Source organism: Notamacropus eugenii, chromosome 2 (assembly GCF_028372415.1).
Source record: "Notamacropus eugenii isolate mMacEug1 chromosome 2, mMacEug1.pri_v2, whole genome shotgun sequence".
In the NCBI taxonomy this organism is placed as follows: domain Eukaryota; kingdom Metazoa; phylum Chordata; class Mammalia; order Diprotodontia; family Macropodidae; genus Notamacropus; species Notamacropus eugenii.
In genome coordinates this window covers 525,796,269-525,823,613 of record NC_092873.1, presented here as the reverse complement: position 1 = coordinate 525,823,613, position 27,345 = coordinate 525,796,269, and the positions used below count along the sequence as shown (strand labels likewise).

The window sequence follows — 27,345 nt, the reverse complement described above, 5'->3', positions numbered from 1 at the left end:
CCAAGAGAGTGTGCATTTTGACCACCCCTTCCCCCAATCTGCCCTCCCTTCTATCACCCCTCTTCCTTTTATCCCCTTCCCTTCTATTGCTAGAAGGGATTGTAGAAGGCATTGAGTACAAATTCTTCATCTTACAGATGAGGAAACTGAGACCCAGAGCAGTTAAGAGTCTTGCCCTGGATCACATGGTTAGTAAGTATCTAAGAAAGAACTAGCACTTGGGTCCATCACTACTCCATCACACCTCTGTGGCATGCTCCACCTAAGGGAATCAAGGAAGGAGGGACAGCTCCACTGCAGGAGTGGTGAAGGCAGAGGCAGGGAGAATCAATATTTATAAATACTTAGAGGTGAGAGAGGAATAGAGGAGAGTGGAAAGATAAGGAGCTCAGTTTGGACAAAAAACAGTTCAATTGAAAGGGAGAAGAAAATTCGGGACAAAAAGGTAAATTAGAGACATACCATGAAGGGCCTTAAATGCCAACAAGTCAAAAAGCATTTAAGTGCCTACTATGTGTCATGCACTGTGCTAAATGCTAGAGATACAAAGAAAAGCAAAAAACAATCTCTGACCTCCAGGAGCTCAGACTCTAATAAGGAAGACAAACTAGCCATATATGTGATAAATAGGAAATAATCAACAGAGGGAAAGCACCAGAAGGGGGAGGGGTTGGCACAGTCTTCCTGTAGAAGGTGGGATTTAAACTGGGACTCTGGAGAAGCCTAGAGGTAGAGCAGATGAAATAAAGCATTCCAGGTATGGAGAACAGACAAGGAAAATGTCTGTAGCTGAGAGAGAGAAGACTGTCAAGATGACCAATGTCTCACAGGGAGTTGGTAATAAGAAGGGGAAACTCCAGGAAGAAGATGGTCATCTAGTAGTTTTCTGCATAAAAATTGGGGCAACTAGGTGGTGCAGCGGATAGAGAACCAGTGTAGGAGTCAGGAGGACCTGAGTTCAAATCTCACCTCAGACACTTGACAATTACTAGCTGTGTAACCCCAATTGCCCATTCTGGGTCATCTCCAGTCATCCTGATGAATATCTGGTCACTGGATTCAGATGACTCTGGAGGAGAAGTGAGGCTGGTGACCTGCACAGCCCTCCCTCACTCAAAACAAAGTCAAGTGCAAGTCATGTCATTATTTCTCTGATGGCATGGTCTTCTTCAGTAACAAAGGATGAACACACTCATAGAAATGATCAATAAAAAACATGAGTGGATGACATCCCCCTAAGGAGAATGCAGAGAGAAGGAATGATGGCCAAGAATAAAAATCTATGGATCACAGAGGATGAAGAATTAAAAAGGAAACAGAGAAGTGAAAAAAGAAAAAAGAAGAAAATTCACTATCAAAGGAGGTCAATGATGAGCAAAGGTGCTCAAGAGTGGCTGATGCCACAGAGCAGCCTAAAAGAATTCAGACTGAAAAAAGATCAAGTTATTCACATGGCATGACCTCAACTTCTTGCCATTACCTCCTATGTAAAAACCATGAGAGCAACTTCTCTGTCTTCAGGAAGGAGCAGAAGCAGATGATTTGTCTTGGTCAGTTCAATCATTTTACCAAGCAATCAATTAACAAGCCTTCATTAAGTACCTATTATGGGCCAGGTACTGTGCTAAGATCTGGAGATACAAAGAATGGCAAAAAGACAACTCCAGGTTACAGTCCAATGCGGAGAGACAATATACAAATGATTGTGCATACATGACTGTACATGAAAAGTAGTCTTGGGGGGAAGAAACCATGAGTAGGGGCAGGCAATATTGGGGGAAACATATATCTGATCCCTAGCTCAAGGCCTGGCATTCTAAGAAACACAAAGTTTAGTCACAAAATCACAGAATGTCAGGATTGAAACAGCCTTAGAGTTGTTCAGTCTAGTTCCTTCTCCCATTTTACAGATATGGTAATAGAGGCATAGAGAGGTTAAAGGAGTTTCCTTCAGTTACACAGATTACTAAATAGAATATCCAGGACTCGAACCCAGGAGCTATAACACCAATGCCAGTGAATAGAAGGCTGTGCTTGGAGTCAAGAAGCACTAGTCTCTAATCCCTTTTCTCAAGCATCTCATAATTATGTGATTATGGGCAAATCACTTTATATCTCTAGGACTTGGTTTCCTCATTTGTCAAGTAAAGGGTTTGGGCCAGAAAATCTCCTTGGTGCCTTCCAGCTGCAGATCTCTGAACTCCTCTGAGCCTCAGTCCCCTTATTTGTAAAAGGAGCCTCCACTTGAGAGGCTCAGATGAGATCCCATAAATCAAGCGCTTTGCACATTTTTAAGCACTATTATTATTTCTACTTAAAAACATCTCACAAATACAAAAACCCTAGTCCAGACACCAGGTGATGCAGTGGAAAAAGCATTGGATCAAAGGCCAGGAAGACCCAGGTTGAATGATTTCATCTGTCTTTTTCAGTTTCCTCAACTTTAAAATGGAGATAATTAAAGCACCTCCCTCCACACACTGGCGTGAGGATCAAACAGGCTGAGATTGATAAATCGCTCTTAAACCTCCATATTTTTATAGCTCCCCACTTTGATCATTCCTACAAGCTAAAAATGCCATAAATAAAGATTCCACAAAACAAGGGATAATGACATAGTCATTTTCCCATAATTTATTTTCATTCCACATGTGGGAGAGAGGCAGGCAGTGGGGAGAGCAAGGCCAGAGCCCAGTCTACTTGAAAGTTTCTAAAATGAGGGTTCTATAACCAGTTCTATGCTAAATGAACAGATGCAAGGTAGTCTCCTCCCTCCTCCCACCTGCTGTATTAATAATTTTCCTAAAGCTATGGATCCCTCTCAAGGATATCTATTCATCCATTCATCCATCCATCCATCTATCTATCTATCTATCTATCTATCTATCTATCTATCTATCTATCTATCTATCTATCTATCTATCTATTCATGCATCCATCTATACATATATCTCTCCATCATCCATATATCCACCTAGATTTCGATCAGTCTAGATATTTATGATCTCTCATCTACCTATCAATCTAAATATCCATCCATCACACTAGATATCAGATATCTATCCATCAACCTAGATAGTGACTTAAATTATTGTTCATTTCAATCAATCATGTTCTACTCTCCATGAGCCCATTTGGGGTTTTCTTGGCAAAGATACTAGAGTAGTTTGCCATTTCCTTCTCTAACTCATTTTACAGATGAAGAAACAGAGGCAAACAAAGTAAAGTGACATGCCCAGGGTCACACAGCTACAAGTGTCTGAGGCTGTATTTGGACTCAGGAAGAGGAGCCTTCCTGAATCCAAACCACTGAGCCACCGAGCAGCCCCACTTATCGATGCAGATAGATAAAATCACCAAGGTTTGGTAAAGGCCTCACGACTTAAGTCAGTCTTTCATGCTGGCCTTCTGAAGATGAGGGAAAGTAGTTCACTTCGGTGCATCCCCAACTTTGACAGCTGCCAAGTCAAATCATTTTAAACGTAGAGTGATGCCCCACCCCTATCAGTGGCCCCTGCCCACCTTGTACAGCCCCTCACAAGCTCACACCCAGCCTTAGTATTCCACAATGAATCATGTGCCTCACAGGATTTCAGAAGCCTGGTGTGCTTGTCAGGGGGCTTCAGCTGGGGAGAACCCTGCCCTGGCACATTCTGTATCTCTGGTGTGTCTTGCCCTGTTCTCCATTATTTTCTGAGTTCAGAAAGAAGCTGAAGTGAGAGGTTTTCTCCCCTCCCTTCAGAAGCCCTTACAAAGATCTTGACAAGGACGCTCAGCAGTGCTTTTCAGAGGAAGGATCTCAGAGTGGAGTCGTCATTCCTTCCCAGCATCTGCTGCCTCGCCCCTGCCCATGGCCCTCGAAGATAAACATGCCAAGAAGAGACCTGGGGCAGAGACTCTTACCCACAATCACAGAAAAGAAATGAGAAAACAAAGAAAAAGCTCCCTCGGGAATGATGCCACCACATTCACTTAAATCATAAGAGTACAGCACCTGATCAAAGCAAAGGAGAACCAACCACCCTGTGCGGAATCTAGGCTGGATCCTGGAGTCACAGAGTTATGGGAGTCTGAAATCCAGGCCCTACCACTCACTCCCTAGGGGATGCCCTCTCCAGGCCTTTGTCAAATGATGGAGATTGACCAGCCAATAAGACCGGTCCTTTCCAATGGCAGATCTATGGTTCCCCTAGTCATTTATCTACATGAAGTTATCTGCACCATCAGTAGTTCATTTGATCTCTGCCCTCAGTATGGCTCAGCAGGATTTGGGGAGAGGGGGCCTCCCTTTGACCCCTCAGGAGTATTCCCTGGGTGAATTTGGACAAGGCGAATCATGTACCCCGAGCGTAGACGGTTGGCCTCTAAACTTCAGAGGCCACCTTGAACTTCTAGGAGCCTACAGAGATGAAGAGGGTCACATCCAACAACCAGTCCTCTGTAGCACTTTCTCCTCTCCTCCAAAGAACAACAAGTTAGACACTGTGAGTAGTCTGCAGTCACAGTGCTAGGCAGGAGAACTACGAATTATTTTCACAGTCTCATAGACGAGCGTTTAACTTAAAGAACAAACAAACTCTAACCTTTTTTTGGAGCAGATCTGATTTCAGTCTATTCTGGATCAGCCTAGATTTTACTGATATACAAATGCCCAGAGAGGAAACTCACTCTCCCAGTCTAGACAGGCAACTGTCTCTTCCTTCACACGCCTTCAGGATTGCCTGGAGGTACCAGGAGGGGTGAAGTGACATACTGGGGCAGGGACTGGGGAGCATAGGGAGTAGGGAGGATGGGGGGAGCATAAGGAGGGGCATCACATGTCAGAGAAAGTTCTAGAACGCAGATCTCTTCCTGGTTCTGAGGCTGGCCCCTATACCCTATACCACTTCCTAAAACGTACATTTTTCTAGTGGTTAAGGTGGCCATCAGGAGTACTGACTGTGTTTTAGCTCCTTGATGTCAACATTAGCATATCCTTTTCATAAGCCAGGCTCTGAGGATGCCAGGGCACTCAGACTTGCTGAGAGGAAAAGTCTCTTTTAATAGGTACTGGGCACAGAACATTTTCTTTCTTCTGTCACTATGGAGCTTTAACTGTTCCACAGCCAACTCCCAGAACACCCAGTCTGGATGGGATTTGGGGCTGGAAGGTGTCCATCTGATCCATTTTCCTCATTTTATAGGTGAGGAAACTGAGGATCAGAGAAGAAACCTTGGGTCTTGACAATTTCTTCCTTTTTGCTCAGGACAAGTGACTTCACTGGCAAAAGGAGCTGAAGGTCTATAAAGTCACTGCCTAAGCAAGTCAGTCATTCCCACAACTACCTTCTAGTCTCCAAGAACCCTCTACAACCCCACAGGGATTGAATGACTTGCCCATGGTCACACATCTATCACATGTCACATGTCAGAGGCAGCAGCTCCCTGGAGTCCTAACTCCAAGGCCAAGGCTCTTGGCCTGTATTCAATAGGTGCAAAATAGGTGGCTGATTTGAACTGATGATGAGCCATGATCATAAAGCAAGCAGGGGAAGAGCCAGGATTGGAACTACAGCCCTCAGATTTCAATGACGTCATGACGCACCTCCAAGCCCAACCCAGCGGCTGCCACCCAAGCTATGGCCCCTGGGGAAGCTGCCAGGGTCTACGTCATACAAAAAACCAAGATGGCAGGCAGAAACAAAATATGAGCAAATGGTTTCAACTGTCATGGCCAGAATTCCTCATCTGAGGGCTTTGCTGTTGTCACTGTTGAGTTGAGAGGAACTGCTTTGGATTCCTGTTAGGGAAGTGACCTTGAGCAAGTCACTTGGCATTCATCATCTTTAAAATGGAGAAACTGATGCCTGCAGTATTTACCTGCACATCTTATCATCACTCATTCATTCATTCAACAAACATTTATTAAGGGCCTTTTATATAGTAGACACTTTGCTAAATGCTAGGGATACAAAAAGAAGCAAAAGATGGTCGTTGTCCTCAAGGTGCTTACAATCTACTGGAGAAGGCAAACAAATATATACAAAGAAAACTCTATATAAGATAAATAGGAGATAATCAACAGAGGGAAGGCACTGGAATTAGGAGGAGTTAGAGAAAGCTTCCTGTAGAAGGTAGGATTTGAGTTGAGATTTGTTGAAAACCTCCAACTGATCCTCTCTCCCTCTCTCTCTGTATACATACATATGTGTACACACACACACACACACACACACACACACACACACACACACACACACACACGATTTGCAAGTTGTCTCCCCATTAGCCTGTGAGCCCCTGGAGGGCAAAACCTGCTTTCTGCCTTTTTTTGTGTTCCCAACATTCAGCAAAGTATCTGGTACATAGTGGTGCAAAATGTCTTGACTTCTTTGGGCCTCATTTATAAAATGGAAACTTATAATGGTAGCATCTACCTCACAGTTTTGTTGCAAGGATCAAATGAGATTACATTATCAAGTGCTATACATTAACAGGACTCATTTTGTAAATTCCAAAGCAACACGTCCTCGGTACAAAGAGGTGTCGACTTCCCACATCTCCATGGTGTAATTTCTTGGCTTGGGTCCTCCCTCCCCTGAGTGAAACATTCTGGCCTTGGCACCATACCTGCCCTCCAATGCCAAGAGCTCCAAGGTTCTTTGAGCAGGAGATGTCACAGCAACAAGTTGGGACAATGGAGGGGAAAGAGAGAAGAAAAATGCTTCTGTTTTCCTAATTTGGAAAGCATTCACCCCAGGGAGAAGGAGCCTGGCCAGAGGCCTCCACTCCCCTCCAGGACAGGAAATAAGAGCTTGACCTGATGAGAACTGAAGGCTCCCTTGAAGGACAGGTCCCCAAGCCTTCCCAACAGCTAGGGGAAGATGGTTGTTTTCTTAAACCTTAGTAAAAACTACTTGGAAAGTTTAGGTTGCAAATTGCCCCAAACACCATAAATAGCTGCCATTCAGCTTAGGGATAAATAATATAATCACAACCCATTTGGGATTTTAGGATGGAATTATGCAAGAAAAGGAACTAAACTGTCCATGCTCTCTGACTCGGGAACTGATCCCCTGCATATACACTCTAACGAAGTCAGAGGTAAAAAACAGAAGTCTTCCATGATATCCAAATACTGAAAGCAGCATTTTTGCAGTAGCAAAGAATTGGGGGGGGGGGTACCCTTTGATTGGGGAGTGGATGAATAGGCTGTGAAATAAGAGTGAAATATGGAAAATAACTGGGCAACAACAGAGGACAAGCCATCAACAAGCATTTATTAAGCGCCTACTGTGGCTAAGCTCTTTGGGAGACTCCTGGGATACAAAGACAGCAAGAGAATAATTCTCACCCTCAAGAAGTTTACATTCTTTTGGGAAATACAACACACACGTGCAAATATGTACCAAAAATGGCCAAAATAAGTACTGGGCATTTTGAGGGTAGACGAAATGAGCTTCTGGGAGGCATTTTCCTAAAAGGAACCTTTCCCACAGCCCTTTAAGGCTAGTGGCTAGCACCTCCCTTCTTAGATAACCTCTGCTCTGTGTACTGCCTATATCTTGCTTGTGTATAGTTGTTTGCAGTCTCCCTCGTTAGTCTGTAAGTTCCGTGACCGCAAGGACAAGGTTTATTTTTTAGAGTCACTTATTTTTGCCCTTTTTTGTATACTAGTGCTTAGCACAGAACCTGAGTGAGTGCTTAATACCTAAGTGAGTGCTTAATAAATGCTTGTTGACTCTTAAATAACTTGGAAAAATAAGAGGGATTCAGAGCAACACAAGAAGTTTTCTATGAACTGATGCAAAGTGAAGAAAGCAGACCCAGAAAGACAATACACAGAATGATGACAACGATGTAAAGAAGTAAAAATCCAATAGTGGTTCTGCAAGACAAAGAAGATCTCCTTGCTCTCAGCACAGGCACTGGGTCACTGTATCTAGGGTCTCGGCTTTGACAGTTTTTATTCCAAAGGAAGCCTCCTTTTTTTGGTGGGGGGAGATAGGAGGATATTTCCAGAATTTACTAAGATGTAACAACAAAAGACATCACGATAACTTGGTATTTAGAAGGTCATTTTAAGCTCAGACTTCCCTGAACATAAGTGTTGTCTTCACCCTGGCTTGGTCTGGTCCCAGTTCACTGTAGCTCAATCAGAGGTACAGAGGAGCAACCTTTCTTCACAGTTACTATAGATCAACATTACTAACAGTATTTAAACACAACTTTTATTCTGACTGTCTCTTCCCTCAGGTTCCAAGCTTACTACACCTACCTGAATTCTTCACGTTTTTATAACTATCTAAATCTTCTACTCAAATTCAGATTCGTAGCAGAAGCTGTAAGGGCAGAGAACATGCCAAGTCACACTGTGTTCCAGAGGTCAACAGATGTCATACGCGACAGCCAATAATCTCCATCACCCTAAGCATCCCAATTTCTCCATTTGGCTGGCAGCCCCTTCATTTGTTCTCTCTGACAAATGGTCTCTGTATTACCAAATGTTTATTTAAGCCTTCTGGGCTCATGGTGTCTAAAGCTAGGAAGGTCCTTAAAGGTCAGCCTCTTCAACCTGTCTGTCTTAGGAAGAAAATGAAGCCCAAGGAAGCGTATCATCAAAAGGCTCTCTAGGCTAACCCAACTGGAACCATTAACCGCTTTGGGATGTTCTCAGCACTTGGCCATTTAACCTCTGCTTGGTGACTTCTGACCCAAAAATACCTTTTGAGAAGTGACCCCAAACACTAGGACTCACAAGTCCTGCTGTTGCTGGAGAAGAAAAGCAAATACCGTATTTATTTTGTATGAACGCATTAACTGCAACAATCACAAACAAAAATTACCTACATACATGTACTAAAACAGTATGTACTAAATATGCTGGAAAAACAATTTTCCATAGAAAATTAGATACTTTTCTTTTCTTTTCTTTAACTTTTAACATTTATTTTCACAAAGTTTTGGGTTACAAATTTTCTCCCCTTTTATCCCCTCCCCCCCCAAACCCAAGCATTCTAATTGCCCCTGTGACCGATCTGCTCTCTCTTCTATCCTCCCTCTCTGCCCTTGTCTCCGTCTTCTCTTTTGTCCTGTAGGGCCAGATAGCTTTCTTTACCCCTTAACCTGTATTTCTTATTTCCTAGTGGTAAGAACATTACAGTTGATCCTAAGACTTTGAGTTCCAACTTCTTTAGCTCCCTCCCTCTCCACCCCTTCCCTTGGGAGGACAAGCAAATCAATATAGGCCAAATCTGTGTAGTTTTGCAAATGATTTCCATACTAGTTGTGTTGTATAGGACTAACTATATTTCCCTCCATCCTATCCTGTCCCCCATTACTTCTATTCTCTTATGATCCTTTCCCTCCTCATGAGTGTCGACCTCGGATTGCATTCTCCTCCCCATGCCCTCCCCTCTATCCTCCCCCCCACCCTGCTTGTGCCCTTGTCCCCCACTCTCCTATATTGTGAGATAGATTTTCCTATCAAAATGAGTGTGCATTTTGTTCTTTCCTTTAGTGGAATGTGATGAGAGTAGACCTCATGATTTTCTCTCGCCTCCCCTCTTTATCCCTCCACTAATAAGTCTTTGCTTGCCTCTTTTATGAGAGATAATTTGCCCCATTCGATTTCTCCCTTTCTCTTCCCAATATTTCTCTCTCACTGCTTGATTTCATTTTTTTTTTTAAGATATGATCCCATCCTCTTCAATTCACTCTGTGCACTCTGTCTCTATGTATGTGTGCGTGTGTGCATGTGTGTGTGTGTACTCCCACCCAGTACCCAGATACTGAAATGTTTCAAGAGTTACAAATATTGTCTTTCCATGTAGGAATGTAAACAGTTCAACTTTAGTAAGTCCCTTATGACTTCTCTTTGCTGTTCACCTTTTTATGCTTCTCTTAATTCTTGTGTTTGAAAGTCAAATTTTCTTTTCAGCTCTGGTCTTTTCATCAAGAAAACCTGAAAATCCTCCATTTCATTGAAAGACCATTTTTTCCCCTGAAGTATTATACTCAGTTTTGCTGGGTAGGTGATTCTTGGTTTTAGTCCTAGTTCCTTTGACTTCTGGAATATCCTATTCCATTCCCTTCGATCCCTTAATGTAGAGGGTGCTAGATCTTGTGTTATCCTGATTGTATTTCCACAATACTTGAATTGTTTCTTTCTAGCTGCTTGCAATATTTTCTCTTTGACCTGGGAACGCTGGAATTTGGCCACAATGTTCCTAGGAGTTTCTCTTTTTGGATCTCTTTCATGCGGTGTTCTGTGGATTCCTTGAATATTTATTTTGCCCTCTGGTTCTAGAATCTCAGGGCAGTTTTCCTTGATAATTTCATGGAAGATGATGTCTAGGCTCTTCTTTTGATCATGGTTTTCAGGTAGTCCCATAATTTTTAAATTGTCTCTCCTGAATCTATTTTCCAGGTCAGTTGTTTTTCCAATAAGATATTTCACATTATCTTCCATTTTTCCAATCTTCTCGCTATGTTCTGTGATATCTGTCTTTCTCATAAAGTCCTTAGCGTCCATCTGTGCCATTCTAGTTTTGAAAGAACTATTTTCTTCAGTGAGCTTTTGAATCTCCTTTTCCATATGGCTAATTCTGCTTTTGAAAGCATTCTTCTCCTCATTGGCTTTTTGAACCTCTTTTGCCAATTGAGTTAGGCTAGTTTTCGAGGTGTTAATTTCTTCAACATTTTTTTGGTTCTCCTTTAGCAGGGAGCTAGCTGATCTGCTTTTCATGCTTCTCTTTCATCCCTCTCATTTCTCTTCCCAGTTTTTCCTCCACCTCTCTAACTTGATTTTCAAAATTCTTTTTGAGCTCTTCCATGGCCTGAGCCCATTGGGTGGGCTGGGACACAGAATCCTTGATTTCTGTGTCTTTGTCTGATGGTAAGCATTGTTCTTCCTCATCAGAAAGGAAGGGAGGAAATGTCTGTTCTCCAAGAAAGTAGCCATCAATAGTTTTATTTCTTTTCCCTTTTCTGGGCATTCTCCCCAGTCAGTGACTTGACCTCTGAATATTCTCCTCACACCCACCTCGCCTCCTGGTCCTCCCAGCCAGCGTTTGGGGACTGGGATTCAAATGCTGCTTCCCGCCTTAGGGTTTTTGGCAGGGGCAGGGCTGCTATTCAGTGTGAGAATTAAGTTCAGATGGTCAGGTCGGGGCAGGGCCACCTCTCAGGCTCAGTTCCCTCAGGGGGTTTATGTACAGACCTTCCACAATGGATCCAGGCTCCCGGAAAATTAGATACTTTTAATAAGAAATCCAAAAATTTAGGAAAAAATGTCATGTCTCTGACGTGAAAAGGATTTCTTGCATCATATGAAGTTACATAAAGAACTATGAAGTGTAAAGTCTTACTCAAAAGTAGAAAACACTTACTACTTAAGCATTTGCTACCTGCAGCTACTGATAACTGCACAAAGCAATTCGTATAGTTCCAACTGCAGATAATACCACGGCAAGAATTATCCTTACATCTTAAGACCTCTGAAATCAATTCATTGAGAAACCAAAATCTCCCTAATTTGCATTGCAACTGGATGAAGCAACAAATACAGTTTAAAATGCTCCTTTGATTACATGTGTACTATTAGGCTGTTGAAACTGATATTAGGTACTGTGACCATGTCCCAGAGAAGACATGAAAAAAAGGGATCTCTCTTCCAGTCATGCAGGACAATGGGTGTGGATGGAACACTGACACGCCTACAGATGTGTTGATAAATGTTGCTAACCTGCTTTCCCCACCCCCTTACGTTTTTATTGATTGTAGAAAAAATGGCTTACTGGCAAAGGAGGGGAGAGAGAGAGAGAGAGAGATCACTGGGAAAAAACGGTAAAGGAAAATGGAACAATATCAACACTTATTTATTTTTTAGAGAAAAAAATATTAGTACAGGTTTATTACTTTGCATACTTACTCAAAGTGAAGTTATATTAAAAGAAAACTCCCCAAAACATGCTGAGATATTTTTTTGAAAAATTATATAATAAGGGACCTTTGTATTAAAGTCTACAATGAAAGAGCTCAATTGATGCCAGGATAAAATGGAGGTATGAACAGTGGTTTTAAAAAGTGCTGTATATATATGGTTTTTCAAGCAGCAATCAATTTCATTAAAATCTGTTAAAAGGTCACTGAAAACCTGTGTTATTATGTCAGGAAAGAGAATAAAGAGATTTTACATTACTCAAAACTAACCTACTTTCTCATGCTTAAGAGGACGCCATTTTTTTGGCAATAATTTTTTAAATGGAGTAAATTCATTTTTTTAAAAAAATATCCCTTATAATTTGCATATCTGCTGGATTTTTTTAAATTAAGTAAAGTAATCAATGCAAGATCCTTCAATCCATTCTATGATTTAGAAAAAAAGACTATTTGTTAGTCCCTAGTCATTATACAAAATAATGCCAATTATTTTGCCAAAACTTGCCAATTTAAAAAATATATGTTTTTCAAACAAAATAGAAGAAAATTTAAGATCTTACTTTTTAGTATGAATAGATAAGGAATGTATCAGCCATGGATCAAGAGGAAACGTCTGATCTCACTCCACTTGATAGAGCATTAAACAAATTTAACTTGTGATAGTTCACTGGAGTGAAAAAACAACAAAGCATTTGAACCTGAAATCTTATTGTGGGTGAATAAAAACGTTTCTGCTTTATCAAACAAAGCAGTACACATTAACTGCTATTCTTTGCCATCTAATTTACGAGAAAAAGAGCTTTCTACTGCAGCTATTACAAAGACAAAACATCAATTCCATTTGTGGTTCAAAAATAGTTACAGGAAGCGATATTGTGTGTGACACTGTTTAGGGACGCTGCTCTAAAAAATCACGCATAGCTGGCACCTAATAACATCATGGTTATTTTAGAAGTTGCCAATGCGAACGTTTTAAAAGATTTCATAAAGGTCTTTGTTTTGTATTATAAAAATTACAATAAATTCTTAGTTTTGTATGAATAAAATCTGATGAAAGAAAATTCTTTCCAGAGACTGGATTCTCCAATAAGGAAAGCATGAAAATTACTTTGTAAACAAGCATTTTAAGAAGAAGAAGTCCCCACATTAAGTTTGGAAGTCCCCATCTTGGGGGTAGTAAGGGGACAGTAAGAAGGGAGTGCGGTCAAGGAATGAAAGGACAGTCTTTGCATTGGAAAAGCATGGAGTTGAGGGATGAAGCGTTATGTATGAGGAAGATGGGGCTAGGGATCCATTCTTAACACTACTTGAAAGACCAAGGGGAACCGAGAAATGTCAAAGGACAAATGCCAAAATTGCCAAAAAACAAGAAACCAAGGCCAAAGGTTCCAATTGTTTTTTAAAAAATGGAAGATTACAGAGTACAACAACAGAGTACTTGACTTTGATTCCTGGGAAAATTTCAGAATGAAACATTAAATCAATTGAGCCTTACAACCCTACAAAGTAGGTGGTATTATTACAGCCATTTTACAGGTGAGGAAACGGAGGCAGAAGTTAAGTCTTGCCCAAGGTCACAGGCTAATAAGTATCTGAGACTAGATCTGAACTCTAATTGTGGTTTGAGAATTCCAGTGATCAAACCACTAAGCCATTCTTCCTAATTAACTCCACTCTCCCACTCTCCACAGCAGCTCTTTCAAACCTTTTCATCCCTCACTTCCCATGGCTTGCCTTCTGTGCCCCCCTCTCATCTGAGAAATGCAGCCTCCTATTTTAACTGAAAAAAGAATGAGGGCATTCACTTCCTCACCTCATGTCTCCCAGATGAATTCTACCATCACCTCCTCCTTCACCCTGGCTCCCAAGAAGAGGTGGCCCCCCCCCCTTGCCAAGGCAAGTGATGTCGCTCCACCAGATCTCCTCCAGTAGACCCCTCCCCCAGCTCTATCATCCCCCTCTCACTTTTCTCCATCGTCCACTACTGGCTGCTTCCCTGATGCCTACAAACATGTCCGTGTCTCCCTCATACTCAAAAACCCCTCACTTGACCCTTTCATGCCCACTAAATATCAGCTCATCACTTTCCTGCCTTTTCTGGCTAAATTCTTTGAGAAGGATGTCGAGGTGCCTCCACTTTCCCTCCTCTCATTCTCCTCTTAACTCTTCTTCGACTTGATCATGCCACTGAAACTGCTCTCTCCAGTTACCAGTAATCTCTTAATCACCAAATCCAACAGCCCTTTCCAAGTTAAGTCTTCATCCTTCTTGACCTCTCTGCAGCCTCCAAGGATGTCCACCATCCCCTTCCTCTAAACAGATCCTTTTCTCTCTACGTTTTGGTGGCACTGCTCCCTCCTGCCTCTCTGACCACTCCTTCTCAGTCTCCTCTACTGGATCATCGTTCAGGCCACACCCACTAACCCTCTTCTCTGTGCCCTCTACGCTATTTCACTCAGTGACTGAAGCAGCTCTCATGGATCCAATGATCATGTCTATGCTGACCACTCTCACATTTACTTAGCTGGCCCCAAGCTCTCTGTTGTCCTCCAGTCTCCCACCTCTGATTGCCTTTAAGTCATCTGAAACTGGATGTCCCACAGACATCTTCAACTCAACATGTCCAAAACTGAATGAGCTTTCCCCCAAACCCTCCGCCTTTCCACATTTCTCTATTATTGTTGACAGCTAACATTATCGTCCCCGGCCCAATTCCTCACAATCCAGGAGACACCTGGGACTGCTCTCTCTCTCTCACTTTCCCCCATATCTAATGTGGTGCCAATTTCACCTCTGCAGCATCTCTCGAATCTGCTCCCTTCTCTCCTTAGAATCAGGGACTGCTTTCTGTCTGGTGCCTTTCCTCCTAGCCCAGTGCTTATGATAAGGCCTGGCACACAGTAGGCACTAAATCAAAATTTAATGACTATTGACACAACCAAGGAAGCTTCATTTCCATCTGCTTGGCTGCTGCCTCCTAAGGCTCAGTGGACCTTTCCATCAGACTTGCAGCTGAAATCTCCTCGGGAGACCCTTTAGGGCAGGGCCTGCCTCATTTTTCTCTGAGGTACAGTGCCCTGCATATTAAGGAAGCACTTAACAAACCCTTCTTCATTTCTTTGTTCAATACAGTACTTTAGAGGTTGTCTCAAGAGGGCTCAGTCAGAGCAATACTCTTCTCTCATCCCACTGCCAGGCTTCTGCTGGCTTCTGCCAGAAATCCACATCCCATTCTCAACACCATCTCCTTAGGTAGCTGCTCACCCCACCCCCAACACCTCTCTCTTTAATCAGGAACAAGGGACAAACCCCTCCCCCCAATCCCTCACCCCGGTGCTTCCAAGACAGGGAGGGTTCTTTGGATCCAGGGCCCCTTTAGCAGGCTGGGGAAACCCATGGAGCCCTTATTTATACTGAAATTCAATTATCAAAGTATTTTTAAAAAGCTGATCTTTGGATCCCAGGTTAATGCTTTAGGATTTTAGTCTCTTTGTCCAGGACTGCATATTTTCAAAACAAAGTCAAATGCAAGTCGTGTCATCATTTCTCTGATGACATGGTCTTTTTTGGCAACAAAGGACGAACACAACAACAGGTCCATAAGAAGATATGCAGTCTGCCTGCTTCTGGATATGGGTTAGAGCATGTCAGCCTTGTAGAACCGTTCTTTCTCTTTCCCCTTCTCTAGGTCCCGTACAGAGAAAAAAAATAAAGGATGAACTTTCTGTTACTAATCCAAGATAAATGGTTTCTCTTCCTTAGACAGCAGGCAGGAAGCTATTGCCCAGTGTGTGGATAGAGAATTGGACCTGGAGGCAGAAACATCTAGGTTCCTCTCTCCAAGTCTACAATCTGCAGTGGTGAGGAAGGAGATCATAGGGACTTGGGGGAGGTGGGGATTTATAAACAGTTAGAAACAATCCAGGCACACCCTGAAGGGGGCAAGGAGAAAGCCAATAATAGGTCACTTCTGGAGAGCGCTTTCAAGTATGAAAAAAGGGCTTTTCACATACGTAGATTATCTCATTTGGTCTCAGCTATCCAGTGGGGTAGGTAGTATGGGGTGTTAAGGGGGGGCGTGTGTGTGTGTGTGTGTGCGTGCACACGTGTGTATGTGTGTGTGTGAGTCTGTGTGACATAGAGAGACAGACATGACAGCAGAACAGACAAATGAGATAGATGGACAGAGATGGATAATTAATGGATGAAATGGATAGAAAAACAAATGATAGATATGGATAGACAGAGACAGAGAGACTGATTTAGAGCTAGTAGGAACCTTAAAGGCCACAGAATCATCATTTTAAAGCTAGAAGACAACTCAGAGACCATCTGGTGCAGCATTTTACAGATGAAGACGTGAGGCCAAGGGAAAATAAATGATTTGTTCCTGGTCATACAGGTCCTAAGGGACAAAGGCAGAATTCGAACCAAGGTCTTTTGACTTAAAATCCACTGTCTTATCCCTTGTGTGAATATCTCTAAAACTCTCTATCATGTCCATTTTACCGGTGAGGAAACTGAGGCATGGAGGTTAAGTGACCTGTCCAAAGGCAAGACAAAACATCTGGGGTTGATCTCAGCTCTTCTGTCCTATGATAATTCCTAAAAGTGCTAAGAGTCACTAAATTTAAAAAATCAAGTAAGTCTCCTGACTTTTACCAAGAAAACTGACAAGCACTGAGCACATTAACATGCTTAGGCCCCTGCCATCCTCCCAGGCCCCTAGAGTCCCAGGTGTCCTCCTCACTGCGTCTCTTTCTCTGCTGTCAAGTCTTATTGACCCCACCTCCCCAACATCCTTCGTCTACAACCTCTGATGCCATCCCCACCATGGTACAGGCCCTGGTCACCTCATCCCTCATTTCCTGCAGCAACCTTCTCATTGGCCTCCTTGCCTCCAATCTCTGCTTGCTTCAGTCCATCTTGTACTTGGCTCCCAAGGAGCTCTTCCTAAAGCACAGGTCTCAAGGTCCTTGCACATGGAATGCTCTCCTTCCCTCCTCCTGGTGTCCTTCACCTCTCAGCGCAGAGTCCACCTTCTGTCAGAATTCTTTGGTGCTGCTTTCCTTCCCTCCAAAAACACTGGAGTGAGCTGCCATTTCCTTCTCCAGTTCATTTGACAGATGAGGAAACTGAGGCAAACAGGGTGAAGTGACTTGTCCAAGGTCACACAGTTAGTATCTGAGGCCACATTGGAACCCAGGTCTCCCTGATTCCTGGCCCAGCACTCCATTCATAAATGATTTGTACATAACTGTTTGCTGCCTCCCCGGGTCACGTAAGACTACGAGCTCTTTGAGAGCAGAAACTGGATTTTGTCCTCCTTTACATTCCCAGTGACTACAGAGTGCCTGGCAAATAGTTGGTGCTTAGCAAATACTTTTTGACTTGATGCCTAATGTGATCTGAATGCCACTAACTCCTCTTTCAGACTTCGATTAAGACTGATGATCAATGACTGATAGCATGACTGAAAAAGTGCTTACCTACTGTGCACCCAGGCTCAGTGCTAAGGACTGAAGATACACATGAAAAAAGCACACTTCCTCCTCTCAAAGGATGCCCAGTCTAACTGAGAGACGACATAAAAGATGGTTCGGCTCCAGGGTGGATGGAAGGACCCTATGGAGTCCTTCTGATCCCACGCTGAGCTCTAAACACAGGGCCATAGATTCAGAGCTAGAAAGAACCCCAGAGGACAGCTCATCCACTCCCCTCATTTTACAGAGGAGGAAACCAAGGTCTAGAGTAACTTCCCCAAAACCTCACTGGGTCTTAAGCAGCGGGATCAGAACAAGATCCTAAGTCTTCTGACACTGTGACCTTGAGCTAATGATTTACCTTCTCTAGCCTCAGTTTCCTTCTCTGTAAAATAAAGATGGGCTAGGTGACCTCTGAAGTCCCTTCCAGCCCTGTATCTATGATCTTATCCCAAGAGAGAGTCAAGTGGCACAGGGGATTGACGACTGGATTGAGACTTAGGAAGACCTGTATTTCAAATCTGATTCACATGTAACCTCTATCTGCCTCAGTTTCCTCTTAAGCAAAATGGGTAAGATGATTGTAAGGATCAAATAAGATTATAAGGTACTTTGCGAACTTTAAGTGCTAGTTATTATTGTTATTCTACATGATTATTTATATATATACATAATTATTATCTGTTATTATTATATTCTGATTCCAAGTTCCATCCTTTTCTCACTTGAACCCTCAGCTTCTCCCACTCCACCCCAACCATCTTGCTGCTTCAGACCTTTGTACTAGGACCAAAAGAATCCATGGAAAAATCCAGACAACTGCAGCAACCCCCAAGCACCAACACCTAGGTCAGCGCCTAGACCCAAAGCCAATTGAGTCAGCCCAGATTTGGTCAGGTGTTCACAGCACCAGGGTCACCCCGGAGTAGCCATCACTAATCCAGGCCTTTGGACTAAGAGGAAGTTGGTATTTTTTAATTACTGTGTCTTTCAACCAATTTTCTTCCATTGAGTTTAGCTCCCCTCAATAAAATCTGAATGACCACTGGCTCCCAGAATCATGTTTCTCAAGTCATATTTTCACATAATCTTTGCCTGCTCAAGGCTGCAAAAGTTCAACGTATTCTATTTTCTACCAGCACCTTTCAAACAAAAACTGCAGGTTGCTTAATAATGGTGCTTTAAGAGTCCAACCAAAGGCAGTCCTATTGGGGAAAAGGCCCCATGCCTTCTCTCTTTCAGAAGCCCTGATTTCCTTCAAAGCTCAAATCAAACACATATTACTGGCAGAAGACCCTCGCTGCTTCCCCCAACTGTGGGTGCTGCCTTCACCTCCCCAAAACCCCTCCCCTTATAATTACTGTGAGGCTGCTTTGTACACATTTGCATCTGCACCTGAAGACTCTCCTTGTACAATGTAAGCACCCCACGGGCAGAGGCTGGTTCATAGTAATTTTTGTATCTCAAGACTAGAACGTAGTGGGTATTTAATAAATGTTTGCTGGTTGATTGATAATTCCCTCTTTTAAGGAGTCAAAGGATTTCATTTCGATTTCCTAATTAAATCTAATTATGAGCTCCACATGAAGTGGACAATGCCTCTCCCTGCTAGAGCAAATCAACAAGCATTTATTAAGCTCCTGCTACCCATCAATCCACCAACATTTATTAAGCGCCTACTAGGTGCCAGGGACTGGGCTGAAGGTTTGGGATACAAAGAAGGACAAAGACAGTCCCAGTTCACAGACCAATGAGGGAGCCAATGTGTGAACTACTAGGAGCAAGCAGGCTATAGAAAGGATAATGTGTGGGTCTTCTCAAAAGAAGGCCCCAAAGGTAAGGAGGACCAGAAAAGGAAGCCAGAAGGCAAGAAGTGGAGATGAGGAGGGTTAAAGGTACCAGGCACAAGGGGGACAGTTGGGGAAATGGCTGTGCTGGTGTCTGGAGATGGAAGGTCCTTCTCAAAGTAAGACAGGGAGGCCAGTGTCACTGGCCCCATTGTGGTGAGCCATGTGCTGGGTGTAAGGGGATACTGAGGCAGAGAGCTTATGTTCTACTGGGGCAGAAAACACAAAGATAAGCATGTATATACACATGCACATGTATGTTTATGTAATCATACATGCGTATATAGAGGATGCCCTGCCTGACATTTCAGTGGTATGTGAACTCTTAACGAACAAACTCCCTGCACCAATAGAGAGTGGTGTCTGTTCTGTAGCGTATCATACTAAAGAGCTGCCCCACATGGGCACTGTGGGGTCAGGGTTATACAGTCTGTTCATGCAGGACCTTCAACCCAGGTCTCCTTGATTCTGAGGCCAGTTACCCATGAAGCCTCTGCACAAGAGCATGGGATCCTGGATCTAGAAAGCATCCTGGAGACCCCCTTCCAGATGAAGCAACCAGAGTCAAGGGAGGTTACCCAAGGCCATGGAGAGGAAGCAGAAGAGGCAGGCTATGGACCCTGGACTCTTTTCCATCATTCCATACATACATACACACATATATAATATATATGTACACAGTGTAACATACAGTCATGCTGGGAGGAAGCACCATAACTGGGGGGATTCTCAATGGGCATCACACAGGAGGCAGCAGTGGAGCCCAACAGCTATCCAACAAACCAGAGAGTCATAGGATTCTCTCTTTGGGGCTGGATAAGACCTCAGGAGCCATCTAACCCAGCCCCTTCATTATGCAGACCAGGAAACCGAGGCTCAGAAAAATCACATTATTTGTATTAAAACATCATAGGTCAGTCACGGCCAGTGAATAAGCACTGATTAAACACTTTCTATGTACACTGCTTAACCAATCCCCATGTGCCAGGCGCTGCTATAGGTAGAAAGTGATCCAGTCAGGATATGAACCCAGGCCTTCTGCCTCCAAATCCAGGGCTCTTTCCCTCATGCCACACCAAACAGACCAAAGGTCAAAATGAGTTTGGCACCTATGTCAGACCAGTCTCTACAAGGATACTCTGATGGAAGTGGGGGACAATGGGTGCAGAATACCACATACATCCATCATCAGACTTTTCTAATATTCATTAGTTCTGCTGGATTATTTTTTTTGTCTTCGTCATTCTTTGTTGTAAGTGATGGCTCTCTGGGAAAAGGAGGAGAGAGAGAGAGAACATATAGGATAATGACTATATCCGTTAAAGGTTTAAGGGAATTCCCTGAGGTGGAAATTCCTTCCACAGATGGCACTTCTCTGCAACTTAGTTCTAAGAGAACTACCCAGAGAGCTGAGGGCTTGAGTGATCTGCCCAGGGTGATGCTTTCAGTAAGTGTCAGAGAAGCTGGATTTGATTCCGGGTCTTCCTAGTCTAAAGCATGGTATCTCTCAATCCATTTCCACTGGGAAATGTGGGTGATGTAAAAGCTAAAAGGCAGCAGTATGCCACACACGTGCGTTTATGTACATACGTGTGTACTTAGGTGTGTGCATATTTACAGACATACACATGCATAGACATGTGTATTGTTTGTATAAACATACATATGTAAATTGTGTACACACACACACACACACACACAGAGCATCCTAAAAGTCCTAATGCAGCTTTACGCTTTAATAGTTTAAACCAACAGAAATGGATCCCTCCCTCGCATACTGATGGAGAAAACCACAAACTGACATTAGTGTTGTCTTATATCTTTATTGACTTGGTTAAATATCTCCCAATTATATCTTAATCTGGCTGCACAGCACTCAGGTGTTTTGCCATTGGGAGGGTGACATCTCTGATTTAAACTACCCCAAAGCTGCAAACAGATGTAATCTCATCAACCGTGATGGGGGTAGGAGGGACAGAGTGAAGGCAGCTTGTTCTCCAGCTCAAGGCTGGCCCACACAACCCTCAAGGAGGTGCCCCCCTGACCCCACCCCCAAGCCTGGCTGGCTCAGTGTTTTCTCCTCCCACCCACCATTTGCAGGATGCCCGGCTGCAGAGCCATCTGGATCATGGAGCTTTCTAGTTCTCCATCAGTTTGGATTTCTTTCTTGATCTTCCCTTTGGTCAAACACCTTTCACACCTCCCCCACATGTCTATGCTTATCACACACATGCACACATATGCATACCTGTACATGGACAGCCACACATGCATGCTTATATTATATTTATATACACGCATGTCTGTGTACATATGCACACATATATGTCACCTGAACAAGGGGAATAAACAGAGAACATGGAGACCACACCCTCCTTGGACATGTCAGGGGCAGAGAGCCTCACCGAGTACTTTAAGAAAAGGAAGAAATAAGCCTCAAAGAAAAAGACAAATACACTATGAGAAACAGCTGTGGTTGTGAGAAAGAACATCTCCTGAAATGGAAATCAGAAGACCCAAGTTCAAATCCTGGCTCTGTTATTTACAAGCCAGGTGACTGTAGCCAAATGACATCTCTTTGTTGGACCTCAATTTCCTCATCTGTCAGATGACAAGTTTGAATGAACTTGGAAGCCAGGGTTACCAGCCAGCTCTAAGTCATTCCAGCCATCCATCCAGTCATCCATCTGTCTATCCACCCACATTCATGTACACTTTTTGGCAGGATATCTCTAGCATTAGAGGGTGAGCACTCTGCGGGCAGGAATTGGGTTTCTGGCTTTTTTGGTTTCACATGGTCTGGAGCACAATAAGTGCTTACATGCTGCAAAGATACCAACATGCACTGGCAGAGGGAACTTCCTCACTTGGACGTTCTCCCTATTAATAAAACCACCGATCCCATCCCAAGTCCTAGCCTTGACTAGTCTGTATCAGTGTCTAGGCCCCATCACTGAAAAACTGGAGTTTGACCAAATTAAGGGGAAGACAAAACAGATCACTTGGATAAATTAAAAGATGATTTTAAATGGAAAGAATATTCGTGACGGGCTTGCCTCCCTCACCTTCTGTGACTGATGTGTCTGTAACATATGATGAGCCCGACATACTGTGTTCTCTAATCAGGGTGATTTTCTACTGAAAAGACTCCTACAAGTAAATATCTCTTGTGTAAAATATTAGACAGGTATGCACCCCTCCCCCACTTAAGGAAAAAGTAAGTAAGACTGAGATTTTCCACACTTGGTTAATTCAAGGTGAGGTCGTCATTTATTTGGGCAGAGCTTAGAGTTTCAACTGTGTAGGGATATATGTGGGGCACATGCAGATTTGTCTTGGGGCACTAGGTCATCTGGGGGTGGGGGGCGAGATGGAAAGGGAATAAGCATTTCTGTAGCAGACTGCGCCTAGTGCTTCACAAATATGGTCTCATTTAATTCTCACAACAGCTCTGGGAGGCGGGTGCTATTATTGTCCCCACTTTACAGCAAAAACTGAGGCAGAGGGTAAGTGACTTCTCCGAGGTCACATAGCTCATAAGGGTTCACATTTGAACTCAGACCTTCTGGACTCTTCATGCTCTGCCCACTGAGCCTCCTATTCTGTAATACAGCTAGCCTCTTCAACCTTATTGCACATTATCTCCCACCAAACAATCAACGGCACAGCCACGTCTGCATTCTTGCTGTCACACATCCCATCTCCCATTGCCATGCCTTTGTACTGGCAGACTCCATGCCAGGAATGTCCTCACTTCAATCTCACAGAATCTCTGAATTCCTTCCTGACTCAGCCCAAGCAGCACCTTCTTCAAAAGGTTCTACCTTGTCTCCCTAGTCTCTAGGGCCTTCCCTTCAAAGGTGACTCTGGTATCTTTTTTTTTACCTGTTTTATATAGACTACTATAAGTGCAGGTGTCCCTAGCATTAGGCCATAAACTCCTTGAGGGCAGGGACCATTCATTTTTGTCCTTGCATCTATCCCTAGTGACTAACATAGCACTTGGCATACAGTAGGTGCCTATTAAGTGTTGGTGGGTTGATTCCTAACTCCAGATCTAGCATTCTTTCCACTGTGCTCCACTTGAAATAAAGCAATTTTATAAATTTAACAAGCAGAGGCAATCTCAGGTGAGCATGCTTTGGTATTTTGCTTGAGCAAACCATCTGTGCTAGGATGAGGGCTTTGCCTACACCATACAAGGCTAGAAAAGTCATCCCTTCTTTCAAGGGAAATCTCATTCCCAGGTGTTTCTGTCCATGGAAGACTTGCAAACTGGTAGCAGGTATGGGCCACATAGAGAAGAGAGGTCTGGTGTTAGCGGCATATACGGTTATAAAAAGCAAAATCTAAAAGAACCTTCTCTGTGCCTTTATTTAATTCAGCAAGCATTCATGAAGCACCTACTATGTGTCAGACACTATGCCTGAAAACACAAAGGCAGAAACCTCAAGGGGTTCATACTCCCATGGGGAAGACCAACAGGCAAATAACTGTGTCCAAACAAGCCAGAGAAAGGATGAACTGGTTTCAGGGGGAGCATTAAGAGGACAGGGAGGGCTTGTCTTGGCTCTGCTAGGCCTCTACTAACCAAAGATTCTTGAGGTGGTAACCACGGATACAGATGAAATGCCGATGCCTTTTCTACCCCAGATTTGGGATTCAATTAACCTTGGGATTGTTCCACTTTTCGCCTTTCTTAGTCATTAAAACATTTTGATGTCATATTTTCACATCTATGAGACTTTACATGGAGATACGAAGAAGACCATCCACCAGAGTCTCTAGAAAGTTCTCTTGCCCACACGCCCCACTCACCATCAAGCAACCATGGCTGGACCCGTCTTGACTCCAGTTCCATCATCATTAGCCGTGTTATCACATGATCTGGAATCAAGAGACCTTGTTGGATGTACTGCTTGGCCAGGATACCCAATTCTATTAAACGAAAGAAGGGAGGGGGGAGGAGACAAAGACACATGAAAAGCTTTCCAGTACTGCTCACACCACTTTCAGTCTTTGCTTGATCCTATCTCCCCTCCTCCCATTTTCCCCATTCCATAGGTTGTCCTTGTGGATGTAGTAAAAAATTAAAGTAAGTTGTTACAGCATTTCCAAGTACTGACTTTGGTATCCAATTTGCTGGCAAGGAGTGGCTGGACCTGAGGATTAAATGGTCTACAGGAGCTCCCAACAATGCCATGTACCACTCCTCTGTTGCCTTAAAGTCTCAGAAACATTTCACATTCATAAGGGGTCTAAGTGGAGGAGTCTTCATTAGTAAATGAAATATTGAGGAAATATATTTACCTCTCAATGTCAAACATCAATTCACAGGAAGATAGATCTAGGGTTGAAAGGGACACTGTTGGCATCTGACTCTTCATGACCCCATTTGGGGCTTTCTTGGCAAAGATACTGGAGTGGTTTGCCCTTTCCTTTTCCAGTTTGCTTGACAGATAAGCAAACTGAGGGAAACAGTGTGAAGTGACTCACCTTGCTAAGTGTCTGAGACCACATTTGAGTCTTCCTGACTCCGGGCCCCCAGCCTCTGTGCACTATGGCATCCCCTCGAGGCCCTAGAGGTCACCTATGCAAAGGGTCATGGAATGACAGAAGAGCCAGGGAATGGACATTGACTGATCCCGATTCTTATCAATTTGCCTCTAACAGAACTGAAACGGGGACTGCCTGAACAAATGATTATTAGTGGTTAAACTGGCAGCCGTCTGGAAACTAAGTACCTGAAAAACTTATTAAAAACTTCCTAACAAGAGACACACCGTCTTCTTTCCAGGGAGGAAAGTATCCACTATTATCTCAAGTGGTGAAGCTCAGACGGTCCCATTATGTTCTCATAAAAGACAAAACGCATCCTAAGGACAGTGAACCTGGAAAAGGCTGGAGGAGGAGTCTTGTCTCCCAGGACTTTCAGGTCAGGCTTCATTCCATGGATCTTCACATACAAGAGGTTGGACAGTGAGCTGAAGATGGCTCAGCCCAGGGACTGGTGAGCCCCCTCCCTTGGAAACAAGAGGATGCTTCTCTTCACAACATGCAGACACGGCGCAGAATTCAGAGTAGAGTCACGCTATATCTTGGAAATAGGAAATACCCAAACCTATCCCAGCCTGGTAGCAATTAAGCCTGAGTCATCCACCTAGGAGGCTGCTGCTGCTCGTCTCTTGGGCCCCTGGAAATACGAAGTATTTTTCTATTTAAAGGGAAAAATCTTGGCCTTTATGAAGTAAACACCTACACACCGAGTCTCTGCTTAACTTAGGCTTCAGGTGTGGCAGAGAAAGTGCACTGCAGAGGAACGCCAGTCAAACGTTTTTTAAGTGCCTACTATGTGCCAGGCACTGTGTTAAACAGAAGGAATACAAAAAAAGGCAAAAGATAATCCCTGTCCTCAAGGAGTTCACAATCTGGTCAGGGAGACAATATGAAAACAACTACGGACAAACAAGATAGAGACTGGAGAAACTGGAGATGATCAATACAGAGAAGGTACCAGCACTGGAGGGGGGAGGGAAGGAAGGAAGGGAGGAAGGGAGGGGAGAGAGGGAGAGGAGGGAGGGAAGGGAAGGAAAGAAGGAAGGGAGAGAAGGAAGGAGGAGAGAAGGAAGGGAGGCAGGGAGGAAGGAGAGAAGGAAGGAAGAAAAAGAAAGGGGGGGAGGAAAGAAGGACAGAGGGAGGGAGGTATAAGAAAGGAACTCCCAGGTGAAGAGAATTCCTTTACCAGTGCAGGTCTGCACTTTCTCTGAGACTGACAATCTTAGAGAATTGCCTAGAATACTAAAAAATTAAGTGATTTGCCCACAAGGTTACAGTATGTATCAGGGACAGGACTTGAACCCAGGTCTGTCTAACTCCAGGGCAGTCTCCTTCCATGACAACAAACAAGAATCTCTAATGAGGGGGAATTTTCACAATAAGGGATTAGGGCAAAAGGGGGACTATTGCTCCCAATTTCTAACTGTGCCCCTGTTCTTGACATTATAAGCAATGAATCCTGAAGTCCAAGAGGCTCTTATCTAAAGAAAGGGATGTTTGAAAAAAAAAACTGGACACATAGTAGGTCCTCAATAAGTACCTGTCGAATTGAATTGGTTGTACTAATCAAGAGGATGAATGAATTTTCCAATTTATGGAACAGAAAAAGCTGGCTCCTTGTGGGCAGGAAGTGCTGGATTTTTATCCATGTCCCCAGCACCTAGCACACATGGGGAGCTTAATAAATGCTCATTGACTGGCTGATCCTGTAACTGATATGAAGCTGGATTGTATTTGAATCTATCCAAGAGAACCCAGTTAGCTAGGGCCCGTGGGGCCAGAACGCCTGGTCCAAGCCTCCTCAAGATGATGGCCATAGAGCTGTCCGGCACCTCAGAGAGTAGTCCAACTGCCTCATTTCACAGATGAGGGCAATGCCTTCCCTAACGTCCCACAGATACTAAATGAGAAGCCCTAGGAGGAATTCACAGGACTGGGAGTCTAGTTCAACATTCATCTTACAGGCAACCAAACTGAGACTCAGAATCTTGCCTTCCCCACAGAGCCGCCCATTTGTCTCTAAGTTAACATCCACAAAGGGAAGTTTAAAATTTGTCTCTGTGATCAGGTTCCAGAGAGCACTGCGTCCAGGTCAGGGGCTGCCCCAAGGCCTTTCCACCAGCCCAGCTGCTCCTGGCAGGCCCAGCTCTTCCTCTCTAGAGCAGGAAAAGAAAGAACCACCTCCTCCAACCTGGACAGAGATAACATCAGCCTCCCCTCCCCTTTCTAAAACAGGAAGCCGCTCAGGCCAGAGAGGTTGGAACGTGCCAAGGAGGCTGCTGCTGGAGAGGAGTTCAGAGCTTAGGTGCAAATATCTGGGTCGGAAAAGAGAGAGCCATCCCAGGAAGCCAGGCCCTGGCCACTCTTTTCAGTCTGCCCGAGTGGGCGAGTCCTAGGAAAAACACTGTTATGAAGGAAGAGAATTCTCCAAGTGTGTTCCCTTGGAGGCCCTGAGTGCGGCTCACCAGGCCTGGCCCTGGAATCTCCAACAAAGTTGTGTTCACACACACAGGCCTCCAAACTCACAGGGATAAAAA

The 27,345-nt window shown here is 43.7% G+C and overlaps 1 protein-coding gene across 4 annotated transcripts in view; it reads right to left on the bottom strand.

Moving 5' to 3' along the window:
* The window catches only part of AK4 (adenylate kinase 4), an 88,879-nt gene that overhangs the window by 17,163 nt on the left and 44,371 nt on the right, over positions 1-27,345 (bottom strand). For all 4 annotated transcript variants that reach the window (XM_072649747.1, XM_072649746.1, XM_072649749.1 and 1 more), the window contains one exon: positions 24,071-24,190. In XM_072649747.1, the coding sequence (XP_072505848.1) occupies positions 24,071-24,190 (120 nt within the window). The remainder of the gene's footprint in view (positions 1-24,070; positions 24,191-27,345) is intronic.